At 43.5% G+C, this 19,802-nt stretch overlaps 1 protein-coding gene across 1 annotated transcript in view; it reads left to right on the forward strand.

Moving 5' to 3' along the window:
• Positions 1 to 14,635: 14,635 nt before the first annotated feature.
• The window catches only part of TMEM233 (transmembrane protein 233), a 47,037-nt gene continuing 41,870 nt past the window's right edge, over positions 14,636 to 19,802 (forward strand). The window contains exon 1 of the mRNA XM_023204547.2: positions 14,636 to 15,148. Within this exon, the coding sequence (XP_023060315.1) occupies positions 14,963 to 15,148 (186 nt within the window). The 5' untranslated portion in view covers positions 14,636 to 14,962. The remainder of the gene's footprint in view (positions 15,149 to 19,802) is intronic.

A 19,802-nucleotide genomic window follows, 5' to 3' on the forward strand; every position in this document is an offset into this window, starting at 1 on the left:
AAATCCACAATAGCTGCTAGTATTAATCAATGAATTCCACTATGAATATGAATGGACAACCAAGGATCCTCACATTTGTGAACTAAGATGAACAAATAACACAACCGAACTTAAACCAAAAAAAGAGAAGGTATAAAAGAAAAAAATACTGTTTTTCTTTGAGACGAGGTCTCACCCTGCTGCCCAGGCTGGAGTACAGTGGCTCAATCATGGCTCACGATAGCCTCGACCTCCTGGGCTCAAGTGATCCTCCCATCTCAGCCTCCCAAGTAGCTGGGACTACAGCTGCACCACCATGCCCGGCTAATTTGTAATTTTTTTGTAGAGATGGGGTCTCACTATGTTGCCCAAGCTGGTCTTAAACTCCTGGGATCAAGTGATCATCTCACCTCACCCTCCCAAAGTGCTGGGATTACAGGCATCAGCCACCACACCCAGCCAAGAAAATTTTTTTTAATTATAGTTAGTAGTGTCTTCACAGAGATCCAAGAAGATATTTTCTTTTTTTTTTTTTTTTTTTTTTTGAGACGGAGTCTCATTCTGTCGCCCAGGCTGGAGTGCAGTGGCACAATCTCGGCTCACTGTAAGCTCCACCTCCCAGGTTCAGGCCATTCTCCTGCCTCAGCCTCCCAGGTAGCTGGGACTACAGGTACTCGCCACCACGTCCGGCTAATATTTTTGTATTTTTAGTAGAGACAGGGTTTTACTGTGTTAGCCAAAATGGTCCCCATCTCCTGACCTCGTGATTGGCCAGCCTCAGCCTCCCAAAGTGCTGGGATTATAGGTGTGAGCCATCACGCACAGCCAAGATATTCATTTTAAAATAATAATTAGTGTTGACAATTATAAGCTCTACTGAAAAGACATTATCAGAAAATAGGAAGGAGCTCTAAAAAATTAAAAATTATACTACCTAAATTTTTAATTTGGTGCACAGCCTGAAAAATTGTCAAGAACCTAAGGGGAAAAAGACATGCAAAATATAAATACTAAGAGACACAAAGGACAATCCAGAGCATTCCAAATTTATTTAATAAGAGACCCAGAAAATGAGGAACAGAAAACAGAAGTGATAAAAAAAAAAACTACCAAATAATAGAATAATTATCTCAACTCATGCAGAAAAGATAATCAACAAAATCCAACAGTTATAAATATTTTTTACATTAATTTAAGCTAATGGAAACTTTCTTAATATGATAAAAAAAAATCCAAACCAACTAAAACAACTGATTATAAGACCTCATTCTGAATCACCTAAGTTTACTTATGTCTATTCTGGTCAAATGTGAATGATATCCACGTAAAGCTATACTTTAAAATTATAACAAAACTTCAATTAAAAAGCAAATTAACATTTTCTTTAAAAATCTATCACAAATAGATTTACTGGTGAAACTCTAGAAGCATCCCCATTAAAGTCAGTAACAAGAAAATAATATTTGCTTAACATTATAAAAATTATAATTAAGAGAAATAAATGATGTTTAGGAATAGGAAAGAATCTTCTTCAACCAATATGATTAACTATACAGAAAATGTAAAAGAATCTATAGACAAACTGTTAGAACCAATAAGAGTATCCAGAATAACAACATACAAATACCAGTATGATTTCTACATTCTAAGAACTACCAGTTAGAAAATGTAATCGAAGAAAAAGACCCCACTTAAACAGCAAGAAAAACTATAATGACTATAATTATGAAGAAAATTATAAAACATTATTGAAATACATAGAAGCAGCCTTGAATAAATACAGTTTAATTTGGGAAGACTTTAATAACTTTTCCATTTTTTTTTCCATCCATGGAATACACGTTTGTGCTTCAGGAAACTTATTTAAAGACAATATGAATTGTCTAAGCTAATTTTTTAAATAAAAGTAATGGGGAACAACACACACTGGGGCCTAGAGGTGGGGATGAGAGGGTGGGGGTTTTGGGGTGGGGAGAGGGAGAGCATCAGGAAGAATAGCTAATACACACTGGGCTTAATACCTGGGCCATGGGATGATCTGTGCAGCCAACCACTGTGGCACATGTTTACCTATGTAACAAACCTGCACATCCTGCACACGTACCCCTAAACTTAAAAGCTGAAGAAAAAAAGTAGTGTTCACCCTATCAGATATTAATCTATCATACAAATGCATAGCAATAAAAAATCATGCAGTACTGGTGTGGGAAGTGGTTACTAGAGCCATGTATAATCACGGATGGTTTGGAGGAAACTATTAGGTTGGTTCAAAAGTAATTGTGGTTTTTGCCTTTGAAAGTAATGCAAAACTGCAATTACATTTGCTCCAACCTAATAACTCATTATTTGAACAAAACTGAAAGCAGATCCCTGACTCACACCTTTACAAAGGTGAGCTCCAAATTCCTTGAGGATGTAAATATAAAATGTGAAACCAGAAATCTAATAGAAGCAATTGTCAGAGAATATTTTCGTGACTTCTAAATGGAGAATGACTTATTAAATAAAATTTAAAACCTATACCATAGGTGGAAAACTGGTGGTACATCAAAATTAAGGTTCCCTGTTTAAAGAAATATCACATAGTTAACAGATAAATGGTAGCCTGAAAGAAGGTATTTGCAACATATAAAAAACTGCACATTCTGCACATGTAACCCAGAACTTAAAGTATAATAATAAAAAGAAACAAGAAATTAACATCTAGAATATAAAAGAAACAAAATCAACAAGAGAAGAAGAAAACCCCAATAGAAATAGAAAAATTCAGAAGAATATATTGACAGACAATTTACATAGAGGGAAACCTGAATGGCTGAAAAGTAAATGAATAAATGTTCAATCTCACTAGTAATCAAAGAAATGCAAATTAAAACAATTAGATACCGATTTACTCCCATAAGACTGGCAAAAGCTGGAAAGTAAGCCAATAACAGGAATCTCCACGTACTCTGATGGGCATGTAAACAAGTATAGTCATTCTAGAAAACAATCCAACAATAGTTAGTGAAAGAAAATCTGTGTATACCCTAGGACTTAGCAACCCTGCCCCTGAACATATATATTCTATAGAAACTCTCACACAGAACTCTAATGTGGCATATATAAGAATGTGCATTGCAATAATGTTTGTGTTGTAGGGAGCTAAAGATCACCAGATGTCCATTACTGGAGAAATATAACAGTAAGTTGTAATAGATGCATGCTTTGAAATACTATGCAACTGTTAAAAGGAATTAACATATAGAAATAGCATATAGCAGCAAAAATACATCTGAAAATCACATTGCTTTTAAAAGGTAAGAAACAGTGGTCTCTGTTACAAAACATTGTTTGTATCATTTAAGCACATATACACATAAAATAATGTATTGTGATACATATGTATTCAGATATATACCAGATATATACTACAAAGACATTTAAGTGGGTGCCTAAGATTGGAGTATGGAGGGGATAAAAAGAATCAAGCAAAACAAGGCCAGAGCCTTGAACGAACCACTGACAGTATGTAAAATGAAGTGAGGAGTACCATTAACTAGCCCTCTGCACCTGAGATTTAAAAAAATGCATTTCACAAAGAAGAACAAAGGGCCAAGAATAGCCAAGAGGATACGAAGAAGGAAAGCAAGGGGTTGGATTTGTCCTACCAAATATCAAGGCTTTTAATAAAGCTATAGAAATTAAGACAGGAGTGCAATAAACGCAAGTCTCAAGATAACACGTATGCAGTGGGCATGAAAAACAAATGGTCTAAATTCGATCACAGCGTTAGAGAACTCTAAGAACAAAATAGATAAATTATATATTTACAAATAATCTAGATTAACTTGATGAAATTGAATGGCATATAATAGAAATAACAATAGCTACATGGTTACAATATGCTGTATCCTCTTGATATGGTTTGGCTGTGTCCCCACCCAAATCTCATCTTGAATTGTGGCTCCCATAATCCCCATGTGTGTGGGAGGGACCTGGTGGGAGATCACTGAATCATGGGGGCAGTTTCCCCCATAATGTTCTTGTGGTAGTGAATAAGTCTCATGCGATCTGATGGTTTTATAAGGGGTTTCCCCTTTTACTTGGCTCTCATTCTCTCTTGCATGTCACCATGTAAGATGCGGCTTTCACCTTCTACCATGATTGTGAGGTCTCCCCAGCCACACGGAACTGTGAGTCCATTAAACCCGTTTTTCTTTACAAATCAGCCAGTCTCTGGTATGTCTTTATCAGCAGCGTGAAAATGGACTAATACACTTCTGCCCTCCCAGGGATCCTTCCTCCTAATTTTTATTAATTATATTCTCCTCTGAAGGACTCAACTGTAATGAAGTAGGTCCTTACAGGTCCTTCTCTATAAATTCAATCCTGTCGCTTGATTCTGCAGTAAATCATACTTAGGTAACACTATTGAAACTATCCATTGGTGATATCACCTTTGGACAAAGCCCAAAGAATTACATTCTCTATATCATAGAAAACAAAATTTACATGTTGTAAACCTTGACAACACACAAATAATGTCAGAGCAATTAGGGGGCAAAGAGATTTGGGTGTCGTATTTAGAGGACAAGATGACAGGTGTATAAGGCACAAGTTCTGAGAGGAAAGTTGATGCTTTATGGAAAGTGCCCATCATCATTTCATCATTTTGACCAGTGGAAGATGGTGTAAGAAATTGGAGGCAAAGAGAGAGGGCAGAAAGGAGAGGCTTCAGGGAACCAAAGAGCAAAACCAGCTGGAAAGGATGAAAGACTACGCTCTTCCCTGTGGTTACAGGATAGCAGAGATCCAGCCCAAAAGGGCTTCTCAACTTCATATGACCCCAAGATTAGGTGCTTTCGCTCTGAAATATTTCAGAAACCATAAGAGTGAGTGTGGGAAGAAAAAACATTCCACTTTTTTCAACTCTGAAGCACTGACATCCATTGTGAAAGCCCCATTTTCAGGGTTACTGCAATTTAGTCATTCACAAGGCAACTCGCTTTACAGTTAGTCCACTTGAGGTTCTGAATTAAAGGATGCCACAGCCACTTCCAGAAATGCCTGTGGAATTACATCTTTTTGGAGGGGATATGTCTAGTTCACATCAATTCCACTTTCCCTAAGATATATGTGCATGTCTCATGTGTCATTAAGCACTTTCTCACTTCAAAGCCTCTGGTCATTCTATTCCTCCTGCCTAACTGGCTTAAATCCCTACTTTTCACATGCCTTCTTCTTTTCATGCTACAGCTCTCTGCTTAAATGTTAACATCTTAGTGAGGTCTTCCCTTACCATTCTATCTAAGTACCTTGCTACTATCATCTGTCTCAGGCTGTCAGTCCACTAATCTTAGTTGAACACCTACTATGTGCCAGGCACTGTTCAGTCTTAGGACATACAACTGTGACCACCCTTGAGAAGCATTTTGAAATTACTTGTTTGTACATCTTGTAATAGCTTAATGTTTGTTTGCTTTTTTTTTTAAGGGAGGGACTCACTTACCCCTAGAATATAAGCTCCACAAAGAGCATGAGCAAGATTTGTTTAGTTCATCATCATATGCATCCCAGCACCTAGTACAAGGCATGCATTCACATAGCATTTGTGAACCAATCAAGGAGTAGATGATCCCTTCACTTCACCATGCTGACTACCAATTGATTGGAATCCAAGGGACACTAGACTTGAGTTAAGCCAGATTCTTTCTCCCAAGAGTTTGGAGTTTGATCCACAGACACAGATTAGTGATTGGAAGCCAGATGAGAAGAGACAAACTTTTATGGTGAGGTCCCCAGATCTGCCCTGTCTCATTCCTGCCTGTTTCAGTGCCTAGCAGTCTAACTCTTCTAGGAGCTGATGAAATAAAGTTTCCTTCCAATAAATTTCCCAAGGTCAGTTTTAATTACTCTCTATATCTGGCAATTGATTAATGCAACTGATTAGCAAAAAAGAACATTAATCAGCTCACATCCAAATCTGGTTTAAAATGCTCCAAGGTCAGGTGCAATGCACGTGCCTATAATCGCAGCTACTTGGGAGGCTGATTTGGGAGGACTGCTTGAAGCCAAGAGTTCAAGACCATCCTGAGCAACACTGTGAGACTCTAAAAAAATTTTATTTTAATAAACACATAAAAATAAAATAAAATGTTTCCATGGTTTCCTGTTCTTAGAATAAAATCCAGACTCTTTAGTGGTGCTGGAAAGGCCCTACATGGCCCGGTTGTACTTACCTCTTCTATCTTATCATCTACCCTAAATGGCTTTTTTTCTGTTTCTTAAGCATTCTGAGTTCTTTCCCACCCCAGAGCCTTTGCACATCCCATTCCCATTGCTTGGAATGCTATTTCCTCAGCTCTTCAAATGTCTGGCTTCTCCTTAGTCACCAGATCTCTGCTCAAACATTACATCCCCAAGGAGGCATTCTCAATCAGTCCTTCACCCCACAGGATTCAGTCAGCACACTCACATTAAAGGACTATTTACAAAACTGTGGGGAACCGTAAGGGCTAGTGCAGCACCCCAGGAGCAAGAGAGGGGCTGTTACCCCTGCTGGGCCTGAAGGGAAGAGGGCAGGCACATTCCGGAATACAAAAGGAGAGCTCTGTGAAGACAGCTGCCCTTAGAGGACATGTGGCCTTCAACCCAGTGATTCACCCAGATCAAGGCAACTCAGAAAGGAAGGGGCCAGGGAGGAATGCACCCTGACATCACTCTGCACCCTCCCTCCATTCTTCTCCATTCTCGAGGACTCCATGTTGGCCAAACCCATCTGACATTAGAAGGAAAAAAAGCTTGTTGATGTAGAATAGGCGTTGTTAAATATTTTCTAGTAAGTATTTTCAGCTTTTCAAGTCATGCAGTCTCTGTCATAACTATTCAACTCTGCCATTGTAGCACAGACCATACATAAATAAATGAGTGTGGCTGTGTTCCAATAAAACTTTATTTACAAAAACAGGCAGCAGGCCATCATTTGCTGGTCCTTGATGCAGAACATTCATGACGGTCTTCCGGGGCAGAGGGCAAGGTAGAGAAAGGTGGAGCATAGCCCTGGGGTTAAACAGAATTTGTCTAGCATCCCTTGCCTGGGCATCCCAAGTCACTAGCACATTATCCTTTTTTTTTTTTCTTTTTTTTTTTGAGACAGAGTTTTACTCTGTCACCCAGGCTGGAGTGCAATGGCGCGATCTTGGCTCACTGCAACCTCCACTTCCTGGGTTCCAGCAATTCTCCTGCCTCAGCCTCCCAAGTAGCTGGGACTACAGGCACGTGCCACCACACATGGCTAATTTTTGTAGTTTTTAGTAGAGACCATATTGGCCCGGCTGGTCTCGAACTCCTGACCTCATGATCTGCCTGCCTCGGCCTCCCAAAGTGCTGGGATTACAGGCGTGAGCCAATGCGCCCGGCCCCAAATAAATATTTTTTAATGAATAATAACATGTAACTAATAAAGTATGATACAGGCTGACGAAAAATCCAGAAAATCTGTTCTCCTTAAGTTAGGAGCACACCAAATAGCGTGCTCCAAACAGGAACTCCGTTCTCCCTCTCTAGGCTACATCAAAGTGCAATTCTTGTCTACTCCCTCGCAGTCTTCCTAGCACCCTCTCCAGACGAACTCTGCTCATCCACCACTCCCAGTGCCTCCACCATCCTTCATCTGGTTGCAATTCCCTGCCCAACTTTCAGTCCTTCAAGCCCTAAGTGGTTTGGAGTTCAGAGTCTTTGGAAATAATTCTGCTTCGTGAGACCTCTACCCCATCCTCCCAGCATAGACAGACTTGCTTTGAGTGTCTCCATTTCATCTGAGGAGGCCACAATACTTCCCTGGGTAGGTGGTGAGGGAAGAGAGAAAGGAAATAGGGCTTAGAAGCCTCTCTAAAATTCCTGCTCTGTGTGTGTGTGTGCGTGTGTGTGTATGCGCGCGCGCGTGTGTGTGCATGTGTTTGTGTGCATGTGCACGTGTGCGCTGGTGTGTGTCAGGGTCTCACTCTGTCACCCAGGCTGGAGTGCAGTGGCACAAACATGGCTGACTGCAGCCTCAACCTCCTGGGTACAATCAATTCTCCCACCTTAGCCTCCTGACTGGCTAGGACTACAGGCACACACCACCATGCCCAGTTAATTTTGTTAGTATTTTCTGTAGAAACAGGGTTTTGCTATGTTGCTCAGGCTGGTCGCAAACTCCTGGGCTCAAGCAATCCTCCCACCTCAGCCTCCCAAAGTGCTAGGATTACAGACATGAGCCATCGTACCCAGCCACGCTTTCTTATTTTTAATACAAAAGATGACAGATTCCCCCAAAGTATCCAACAAAACAATTACATTATCATACAATTTTTAAAGCGATCACAAATGATTATCATCAATTTTTAAAGCAATCAAAAAAAGAATCACAATTTGCAGAGTGTAGTATATACAGCATTAAGTTAAAAAAATCAAGATACCAAATTGTGTGTGTACTTTTATTGCAAGTATATGAAAACTACTCCTGGATCCAAGGACTAGAAGAAAGTATGAGGAATGTCAATGCTAGTATATTAGAGTATGGGTGGTTTCCCTCTGATTTCCATTACCACTGCTATACTTGCTAATTATTATGAGCAGTTCATCCATGAGCTACAGAGTATGGTCCAATACACAGCATTTTGTATCACCAATTCAGCAAGAAGAGTGACAGGTGGACACTTTCTTAGTATCTGGTACAATGGAGGACAAATAGGGAGAGAATTGCATTTTAAACCTGAAAGACTGAGTTTTATTTAATATGGTCCTCTGTCCAGAAGTAGTTTCATTAAAAGGTATGGCTTAAGAAATTAATGAGACCAGGTGTGGTGGCTCACGCCTGTAACCACAACACTTCGGTAGGCCAAGGCAGGTGGATCACCTGAAGTCAAGAGTTCAAGACCAGCCTGGCCAACATGGTAGAACCCCATCTCTACTGAAAATACAAAAATTAGCCAGGCATGGTGGCAGGTGCCTGTAATCCCAGATACTCAGGAGGCTGAGGCAGGAGAATCACCTGAACCCAGGAGGAGGAGGCTGCAGTGGGCCGAGATCACACCACTGCACTACAGCCTGGGCAACTCTGACTAAAAAAAAAAAAAAAAAAAAAAAGAGGAGAGAGAAAACCGAATTTGTTTCCCCCTATACTTCTCTCCTCTTTTTTTTTTTTTACCTTGTGAGAGGACCAAAGTTGCTGGAAAGTGGAAAGGTAAATGGATGGTTTTCTAATAAAATTAGCCAAAAAGACACTGTTATTTTGTAGCAAACCCCTGAGACCACAGCAGTTACTTTATGACTTTGTGACTACTAACGGCTAGCACTTGAGACTAATGCGAAATTTGGCAGCAAATGCTTTCGACCTCTTACCATTTCCTAAAGATCTGGACTCCTTCTTACGTTCTCACAGATCAGCAGAATCAATCAATCAATCTCTCTCTCTCTCTCTCTCTCTCTCTCTCTCTCCCCCCCCCCCCCCCCCCCCCCTCTCCCTACCCCTCCACCCCCAGCCCACTTTTATTTTGGAATCCTAGACATAGCTAAGATCAAAAAGCATAGATTTCCAGCACACAATCATAGATTCAACACCAATCTATTGCCATTGAATGTTACAGATTTGGGGATCCATTTGGCATTGGGAAGTTGATCTTTGAATTCATCTCATTTCATCTGTTATGAAGCATCTCATGTCTGTAGTCCATTGAATCTGTGGTTGTTTCCTTGGCCTAAATTTTAATTTTACCTTTGTACATATCTTATGATACAACTTCTCAACCAGCCAATCTGAATTTTCTCTCTGCTCTTTCAAAGACTGCTATCTACCCTATAAGATGACAATTCACAAAGAAAAGACCACGAATGCAGACACTCAGATACAAAAGAGATTCATCACAGCAATTTTAAAAATAACTGAATAAACACTAAAATTAATTTCAATACTTAATGATCAGGGCATGGTGACATAAATAATAATTCATTTAATCAATGAGAAATTACTCAGACCATGAAAATATCTGCAAAGGACGTTAATTATCATGTAACACTGAGTGAGAAAAAGAGGAAACAAAACTGTATATAATTCCATTTTAGTGGAAAATGATATATACATGTAGAAAGAGGACCAGAAGGAAACGGTCCCTTCTGTTTGTAGTGGTTACTTGGATGATACCTCTTTCTGTTTATGTTTTTCTTCATTTTCTCAATTTTCTAAAATGAATACATATTTTTTTACATTTGGAAATAAACTTGTTTCAAAGATCAAAAAGGCAAGTTGATACACTAGAATCCAGAAAACTACAGTAAGCCTTTTCCCTCTCCTAGGCTGGCTATTAGAAAGTTGCTTTCTCCTCTGTCTCATTTTAAAGAGGGTAGGTATTGCCACATTATTAAGCAATCAGCCAGTAGGGTTCATCCAAGAACAATAAACTGACCTCTCAAGAGAAAATTAGTGAAGCTCAGGAAATTAGAGCTGGAAACCCCCACTGAGTGATCTAATGCATCCCTCAAGAATCAGCGCCATATACATTACACTTTCTGGTACAGGCACTTTCTTTTCAATTTAATTTGAAAAGTTTCAAGTGATGGCAATTTCACTGCTACATCTTAGACCAGTCAACAAGCTATTAATCCATCTTCCCTGAGCAGAGCATAATAACTCCAATGAACTTCAGAGACATCCATTTAACTTTCTGGCCTGGACCTACCAGCTGAACAAACGCTTCAGACTGAGTTCAAATTCTGGCACCTCCTCTTAGCTAGAAGACTTTACACAAGTCCCCTTACCTATCTGCTCCTAGGTTTCCTCATCTGGGAAAAAGAAAACCTCATCACCTCCCTCAGAAAATCTGCTGAAGGAATTAAATGAGATGAAACACACAGAGAATGCGCTTAGTGCAACAGTGGTGCTCGGTCAATGTTTGGTGATTCTAGAGCGCTCGGCTCATGTTAAACAGTTGTTTTCCTGGCAGAAGAAACAGTCTACAATGAGTCAATGATCCCTTCTTTTGGCTTTCCCTAGATGACACTAATGGGTTACAGTGAACAATATAGTTCAAAACTTTAAAAAGCAAAATTTCATTTGGTACCCAAACCTTGGGCTACTGGCACCAACGAAATTAACTAGCCTCATCGACACCTGTGAAAAGAAGGGGGAAAAATAAAAATAAAAATATTGTAAAAATAAATTAGGCTCAGATCACAAATATGGTTCAGAGAGCACTTTTTCATTGTGAATAAGAGCCAGAATTGGAAGGCCAGGAGGATGGGAAAAAGAAGACATGGAATGAAGAGTCACATTTGAGAAGGAATCAATATTTTGACGAATAGTTCATGGAGAGGCTGAAGGAAAGAGAAGAAGAACGCTGCCAAGTACCTAACTTGGATGACTAAATTCACAATTTATTCATTCAATGAATTATCTGTTGAGCACCTACTAAGGGCCAGGCACGGTCCTGGGTGTTTGGGATAACACAGCAAACAAAATGGAAAAAAAAATCTCTGCCCTTGTGGAGCTTCCTTTCTAGTGGGAAAGACAGTAAATAAGAAGACAAATAAATAAAAAAGACCGTGTCTGACATAGAAAATAAACAAGGTAATGGGATGGAGAATAAGAGAATGGGTTCCACTTTAGATATAATGGTCACGGAAGGCCTCTGTCAGGCGGTAACATGTGAGTTAGTGGGTCCTGGAAGATGAGGAGGAACCAATAGTTAGAGAGGAGAGGAAGCATTCCAGGAGGAAGGAACAGTAGGTACAGAGAAGACTTTGGGGTGGGAAAAGGTTAGGTATGTTGGAGAAACAGGGGACAATGTCTATGTAACCAAAGTGCAGTAAGAAAGGAGAGAATTCTGGGCATGGTGGTGCATACCTGTAATCCCAGTACTTTGGGAGGCTGAGGTGGGAGGATCGCTTGAGGCCAGGAGTTCGAGGCTGCAGTGAGCTATGATTGCACAACTGCACTCCAGCCTGGGTGACAGAGCAAGACTCTGTTTCTAAAAAATAAACAGTAAATAAATAAATAAGCAAATAAGAAGGGAGATACTTGGCAGAAGAGATTGGAAAAGTGGGCAGGGTTCATTCACCAAGGACCAAGCCTTGAGAAGCAGGTTCTTGGGGAAGAAAATGAGTTCCTCTTTGACACACAGAGTTTGGGACACCTGAGAGGATCTCCAAGCTAAAGATCCAGGATTGTGTCCTAAGAATTAGAGACAGACTGGGATCTGAGAAATTGCTCAGTTGCATCAGAATCACCAGAGAGTATTCTAAAAATACAGTTTGCTCAAGCATTAAAAGTACAGATTTCTGGCCAGGGGCAGTGGCTCACGCCAGTAATCCCAGCACTTTAGGAAGCCGAGGCAGGCAGATCACAAGATCAGGAGATCGAGACCATCCTGGCTAACATGGTGAAACCCCATCTCTACTAAAAATACAAAAAATTAGCTGGGCATGGTGGTGGGCACCTGTAGTCCCAGCTACTCAGGAGGCTGAGGCAGGAGAATGATGTGAACCCAGGAGACAGAGTTTGTAGTGAGCCGAGATCGCACCACTGCACTCCAGCCTGGGTGACAGAGCAAGACTCCGTCTCAAAAAAAAAAAGTACAGATTTCTGGGGTGCTACCTGGAAAATTCTAATCCAAGTAGGTCTTGATCAAGACCTGAAAATCATTTTTTTCAATACATCCAGGTCATTTTGGTCAATTCATTCAACAAACATTTCTTGCATTCCTATTGTGTACCAGGACAATTCTTAAGTGCTGGAAATATAGTTCTGAACAGGTTGGACAGGTTATAGTCTAGAGAAAGAACAGACAGTGAACAAGTAAAGAAATAAATTACAATTGTGACACACACTACACACACAAAAAAAAATAACAAGCTGGCAAGTATAAAATAAGGATGGAGACCTACGCTACATAAATCTACAAGGAAGACCTCTCTTTGAGGAAGTGACTTGAGCTGTCACCTGAGGAATAAGAAGGAGAAACCTCCCAGCACTTTAGGAGACAAAGGCGGGTGGATCACAAGTTCAGGAGTTCAAGACCAGCCTGGCCAAGATGGTGAAATCTCTACTAAAAATACAAAAATTAGCTGGGCGTGGTGGTGGACACCTGTAATCCCAGCTACTCGGGAGGCTGAGGCAGAGAATTGCTTGAACCCAGGAGGTGGAGGTTGCAGTGAGACAAGATCACACCATTGCACTCCAGCCTGGGCGACAGAGTGAGACTCCATCTCAAAGTGGAAAAAAAAAAAAAGAAGAAGGAGGAGGAGCCATGTGACAGGCAGGGAAAAGCAGCCGAGGAAGAGGGAACAGCCAATGCAAAGACTTGGTTGAGAATTCAGTAGATGAATCTTATCTTTTAGTTATTCCCATTTCATTAATCCATCAAAATGAAAAAGAAGGCATGGTGGACAATGTACTATTTCATCTTTGTGTATTCACCCAGCAAGCTATACTAAGCACATCCCTTGTACCAGGAACTGTGCCAGATGCTGACACAAAGATGAGCCAGATGACCCCTTCTCTAGGGGAGTGTGCAGTCCAATGAGGGAGGCAGGTAACAAAATAAGCATGGCTCATGAGGTAAGTGAGAATCTCCCAGGCAATCAGCTTATGTTCTGAGAAAGTCAAGAAGATGATTAATAGTTTCGAGTATGATGATGTGAGCAATTGCTTTTGACACTGCATGATCAAATTATTTTCATTTCTTTGTGGTCCTGCGGCTCAGAATACCTGGATTTTTGGTGAAATATTTACAAGGGATATCAGGTTTAGGATACAGTATAATGCACTATCATGTTTCAGAATATAAGGAGAAGTAGCATGCCAATAATAGCTAATACTTATTGAGCACATGGATTTACCTGGATAATGTACCATCTCATAGAAGAGTCACTACGACTTTATGAGGCAGGGACTATTATTATTTCCCCCTTTTCAGATGGAGAAATAGGGGCTTAGCAAGACGAAGAGGCTTTCCTGAAGTGACAATTTCCCAGTTCTGTCTGGATTCGAGCCTCAGTTCTGGTCCACACGGCCCTCTCATGAACAGCTTAGACACTGATACAATTGCTTTTCTCCCTCTAGTCCCCAAAGTGGATACCTTGTTCTTCTCCCCAACCCACTCACTTATCCATCTAGGTTGCCTAGGCTAGCCTGATCTACCTGCATTTCTCCCCAGGGGTCCTGCAGGTGGAAAAATGGAAAGAATTCCTTGTTTCCACACTGGGGAGGGCACCTGGATGGGCATGGACAGGGCAGTGCCCACTGACTATACTGGACTCCAGTCTCTTGAGCCCCAAGTAGAATGTGGAAAACTTTGAGGCCAAAGCTGGGCACCTGGTTCCCACCCCATCTGGGGCAGGGGGCTGGGGGGAGGAGAAATTCCTGAGGCTCAGTGTTCAAGGTCTGAGGCACAGGAGACAAATCAAATGTCAAGGCACCAGACAGTTAAAGTAAAACGTTGAAGTCAAGAGGAAGTAGTGAGTCTGCTGCCAACTGGATAGGGTTGGTTCTATCCCATCTAAATGTATTAGAATTAAGTGGCTTTTAAAAATGAGCAGGTCATCTTCAGCCCGCGGGTTGGCCAATTTGGAACTTAATGGGCCTTTGCGTCCTCCTTCTCTGAGCCTCCTTTTATTCCAGACTTTTCAGTGTGAGTTTGTGCGTCCCTCCGACGGTCTCTGGGTGTGTCCTCCAGGGAGTGGGATGCCTTCGACTGCCTGTCCCGTTTCTCAGACTGACGCTCTCTCTGTCCTCCCCGCCTCCCCTCACTCCTTTTCTCCCTCCCTTCCTCCTTGTGGGGAGGCTCTTGGCCCGGGTCCCTGAGCCCGGGCTGGTGCTGGCAGAGGACGCAGAAGGGGTGAGGTCACGTCTCCCTTGAGCCCCGAGCCGCTGGCTTTTCAGAGCCTCGCCTCGAGCCGGCGGCCAGAGCCCCAGACCACACAGACCGTGCGCTCCTCCGCCCTCCCGGCACCGCCGGCCTCGCCCATGTCTCAGTACGCCCCCAGCCCGGACTTCAAGAGGGCTTTGGACAGCAGTCCCGAAGCCAACACTGAAGATGACAAGACCGAGGAGGACGTGCCCACTCCCAAGAACTACCTGTGGCTCACCATCGTCTCGTGTTTTTGCCCTGCGTACCCCATCAACATCGTGGCTTTGGTCTTTTCCATCATGGTGAGTGAATCAGGGCCAGAGGCAGCCGGGGAGGAGAGACCCGGGCGGCTTTGAGCCCCAGCAGGGGATTCCGCTCTCTGCGGCTCCCTTCCTCACGGCCCCGCCCGCGGTAGGAGTTCTTTGTCCTCGCACATTCTCCTCACCTTTCTCAGGCTCTCAGAGCTCTCCCCGCAATCATCAGCACCTCCTCTGCACTCCTCGTGGTGCTCGGAGCCCTGATGAAGCTTCCCCTAGGCTAGCTTTCCTCTTCTTTCCAGCTCCCAGGGTGCGTTTCCTCTCCAACCCGGGGAAGTTCTTTCGCGGACTTTGCTGACTCCTCTGACCTTCCTAGGCACTTGCCCGGGGCTTCTCAACCCTCTTTTCTAGAGCCCCAATGCGCGCTACCCTAGCGGGCGGCAGTTAGTGCATTCCCAGAGCGCGCAGGCTCTACGTTCCTTTCCCTGCTGCGCCGGGGGCTCCTGCGCTCCAGCGGCCAGGGCTGTCTCTGTCTCAGCCTGTGCTCCTTTCTCTCTTTGCTGCGCCCAACGACACTGCTTCCGCCACTCTCCGGGGAGTCCCCCGGCGATTCCTGATGCCCTCTCCTTGACCCCCTGTTTCTACTCTTCGGCACGGCACGCTCTGTCCGGGCAACAGTTTCCTCTCGCTTCTTCCCACCCCTAGCTTCCTCTCCTTGCCTCCCTCCGGCACCCGCTTTTTAACGCGCCCGAGGCTGCCTTACACCCGCTACCTCTTGAGGTCTTTCTTGGGCTCCCCGTGTGCCCCCATCACCAGCAAACTGGGTGCGCCTCTCTTACTCTTTCTACCCAGTGCGTCGTAGTTCCTCCCTGTTTGTTGCGCACTGGCCCTAACCTCGCCTCTCTTGGTGTCCCCCAGGGCTCCCAGGCGCCCCTCCACCGCTCTGTCCTGCGCCCGGAGCTCTCCCGGGAATGAACTGGGGGATTCCACGCAACATGCGGCTCCGCCCGCCCTCTCCGCGCAGGCCTCCCGAGCTGCCCTCCTCTCTAGGAGTGGCCGCTGGGGCCTCCTGTCCGCCCTTCCGGAGCTGAGCTCCCTAGCCCTCTTCAACCCTAGTAGGAACACCCGAGAGAACCCCACCGGGAAGGCGAGGAGCGCCTGCTAGGTACTCGCCTTATTGACTGCAGCAGCTGGCCCGGGGGTGGCGGCGGGGTGAGGTTCCGACCGGCACTGTCCCGGGACAACCCTTGCAGTTGCGCCCCCTCCCCCACCGGCCCACCTCGCCTGCAGCTGGGCCACTGAACTCCCCGGCCACAGACGCAGAGCCCTCATTCAGCGCGGTGAGAATTGCGAGCCACCCGTCGCCCGTCAAGTCCGCCCACACTTGCCCAAGGGTGGTGGCACCACTTTAGCTTCGTGGTCACCTGCAAGGCTCCATTTGCAGCCGTAAATTGCCCTTTCCCAAACCAGTTTGTGGACGGCGTCTGCACCGACATGAAAGCGCGCAGCCGCTGAAGTTCAGTCAAGCCTGTATTCAAATCCCAATTCTCCCACTTTCTAGCTATGTGATCTCTGAAGTCACTGCATCTCTGAACCTCAGTCTCTTTGTAAAACCGGAATAATCACAGCCATGTTTCTTGGGGTTGTTGGGAGCATTCATGACATAAAATTGTTAAGTGTTTAGAACAGCACCCAGGATGGTATCTTCACAAAATCTTTACTCAAATATCACTTCATGAGGCCTTCTGTGATTGCTGTTTAAAATCAGGTCCCCCACCCACCCACCCGGCGCAAGCTCTGTTCTTTCCTCTCTGCTGCCTTTTGACCAAATTACTTCTCTCCATCTGATACAGCATTTTAATTATTTGTATGTTTACAGTCTGTCCCTCTCATTAGAATATAAGCTCTATGAGGGCAGGAATATTTGTCGGTTCCTGTATCTTCAGCATCTAGAAGAAAATCTGGCACGTGGTAGATGCTTAATAAGTATATGACATGAAGGCATGCATGAATGAACGGTGTGAATGAATCATTAACCTTTTTTTCCCCATCCTGGAGGCCCGGAAGCCGTCGCATCCGGTTCCTTCAGACCAACCAGCCAATTTCCTCCCTTCCTTCCTATCCCCATATATCCGGTCTTGACTCTTTTTGCCGAGAGTCTGGAAACGATGCTGCAGCCAAATTCTCCAGGCAGCAGCAGACTGTCTGGCTGGCACTGGTGCCCACATTCTATCCTGGTTTATTAATGAAGCAGCCAATTCACCCCTTTCCTAGTGCCACTTAGAAAACTGCGTGCAAAGCCTTTTTCTCTCATTGGTCTGAAATGAGCTGGCACTCCAGCTGGTAGTGACAGGTCAGATATTAATGATGCTGCTTGGTATGCCCTGGGAGAAGAGGTTTGCACATGCTTTGAATTGAAACTTCGTTTTCCAATCCCCTCTTCCTCATTCCCTCCCCCAAGCCTTTTTCAGTTTTATAGGAGACTATTCTGTTGCCAGAACAGACCCTGGAGACAGTTTACTATGGACAAGTTTGCATCTTTTTTATTTATTTATTTATTTATTTATTTATTTATTTATTTATTTATTTACTTGAGACGGAGTCTCGCTCTGTCACTCAGGCTGGAGTGAGTGCAGTGGCACCATCTTGGCTCACTGCAACCTCCGCCTCCTGGGTTCAAGCGATCCTCCTACCCCAGCCACACCAACCAACTGGGATTACAGACACAGGCCACTACGCCCGACTAATTTTTGTATTTTTAGTAGAGACGGGGTTTCACCATGTTGCCCAGGCTGATCTCAAACTCCTGACCTTAAGTGATCCACCCGCCTCGGCCTCCCAGAGTGCTGGGATTACGTCGGTGAGCCACTGCACCCGGCCAGGTTTTGTACCTTTTTAAACCCTTGGTTTCTTCATCTATGAAATGGGAATGTGAAAGCTGTTTTAAGATGAGCAAAACTGTTGTAAGGATGAAACAGAACAAAGTATTCTAGCTGTTAGCACTGTGCTAGGTACATGCAATAATTGTCAGACGGATGTATAGATTTGGAACTTGGAGATATCATGTTACATATGAAAACAAACAGAAATTCTAAACGGTGTGTCCTACACCCTTCCTGTTGCACTTTCCCTAAGGTACTGGAAGTGTTTTCCCATTGATATAGTGCAGCTCTGGGCTTGATCCGTTTCATCACAAGGACTCCAAAGGACAAAGGACAAAGAGGAAGAGGAATGATGTGCAGTAGGAAGGTGGGAGACCAATTCTGCCAGGAGTTTGCTTCCCCTAGGGTCTCTTGTGATGTTCAGTCCTGGCTATTTTCAACTCTCACTTCTCTGTAATTTATGATTTGTGGTGCTCTCAATGATTTGGGGTGTTACTGGCATTTGGTGGAAAGAGCCAAAGTACTAATGTCTGCCATGCTAGGGGCTGTCTCCCAGTGAAGAATGTACACATTCGCAATACCAAGACCATCCCAGTGAAGAAGCACTGTAGGATGACGTAAATGGATATAAACATGGATGTGTGGAACATATTGGCAAGGCTCAAAATAATTAGTTTCCAGAATGGTAAAAAAGAGCCAACGATCTCAAAACAATCAATACTTAAATATTTATTAAACCAAGCCTGAGAAGCTTTCTATAAAATCACCAAATTAGAGTAGGTGCTGGCAAAGAAAACTGCTTTGGAAAAATACACATTCAAGAAGAGTGTTCTTCAAGTTGTGGATTCCTGTGTTCTTTCTACCACCCCATGTAGCTCCAGGGGAGTCCTGGGGTCCTGGGGGTTAGGAGGTGGCACACTGCAGATGAACTCTAGTCCAACATGTCTTGTTGTATTGGGTGTTAACGGTCAAGCATCGTCAGGGACACAGAAGTGTTGCTTCCTCTATGTGTTGAAAGTCTATTTGTTGAAAGCATACTTAACCTCAATTTGAAGGACGCATATCTCAAGAAATTCCCCCTAGACTGGGTTCCTGGTAGCTCATATTGCATCTTTGTGTGAATTTGAATATGGCACATTTTCTCCATGCAGACACAGCCCTCCACCAGGGCACATAGCTTGGTGAGGAGCACAAGCTGGCTTTCAGGCCTCACTCATCATGATCCCGCCTGTCCCTGGCTATCTGTTTATTCCCTGTAAAAGAACCCCATAATTTCTTAATGTGGCCCTCGACCCTGGAGAAAGAATATTTATGTGTTATTCAACACGTACTTATTGAGCATCTATTATGTGCCAGGCTCTATTCCAGCTATTCCTTTATCTCTATCAAGTGGCAAATAAGATCAGAAAGGTATCTGCCCTCCTGGATCTCAAAGAAATGGGGCTGTAGGCAAGCTGCAAGAGTGTTGGCAAATTTAGGGTTAGTTCACTGTCTATTGGTTTTGTAGCTGGAATTTGCTATCTTACTCAGAAGACGAGTTTGTGCCAACCCTCAATTCTTGATGACGTCATGATGAATCATTTGCAAAACTGAACCAATTGGTCACTCTAATCATGGATACAAAATAACCAATGACTTTTAACCGGGTGGCTTATAAGCTTTTCATCAGCACTTCTCTCTCACACCTACCAACAGGTGTGTGGGGATTTGCCCATTCTTCATTGGGGGATAATTCATAGCATGGCAGGACAGTAGTACTTTGAGTCTTTTCACCAAATGCCAGTAGCACCCCCAAATCATTGAGACCACCACAGATG

This window comes from Piliocolobus tephrosceles, chromosome 10 (genome assembly GCF_002776525.5).
Source record: "Piliocolobus tephrosceles isolate RC106 chromosome 10, ASM277652v3, whole genome shotgun sequence".
NCBI lineage: Eukaryota > Metazoa > Chordata > Mammalia > Primates > Cercopithecidae > Piliocolobus > Piliocolobus tephrosceles.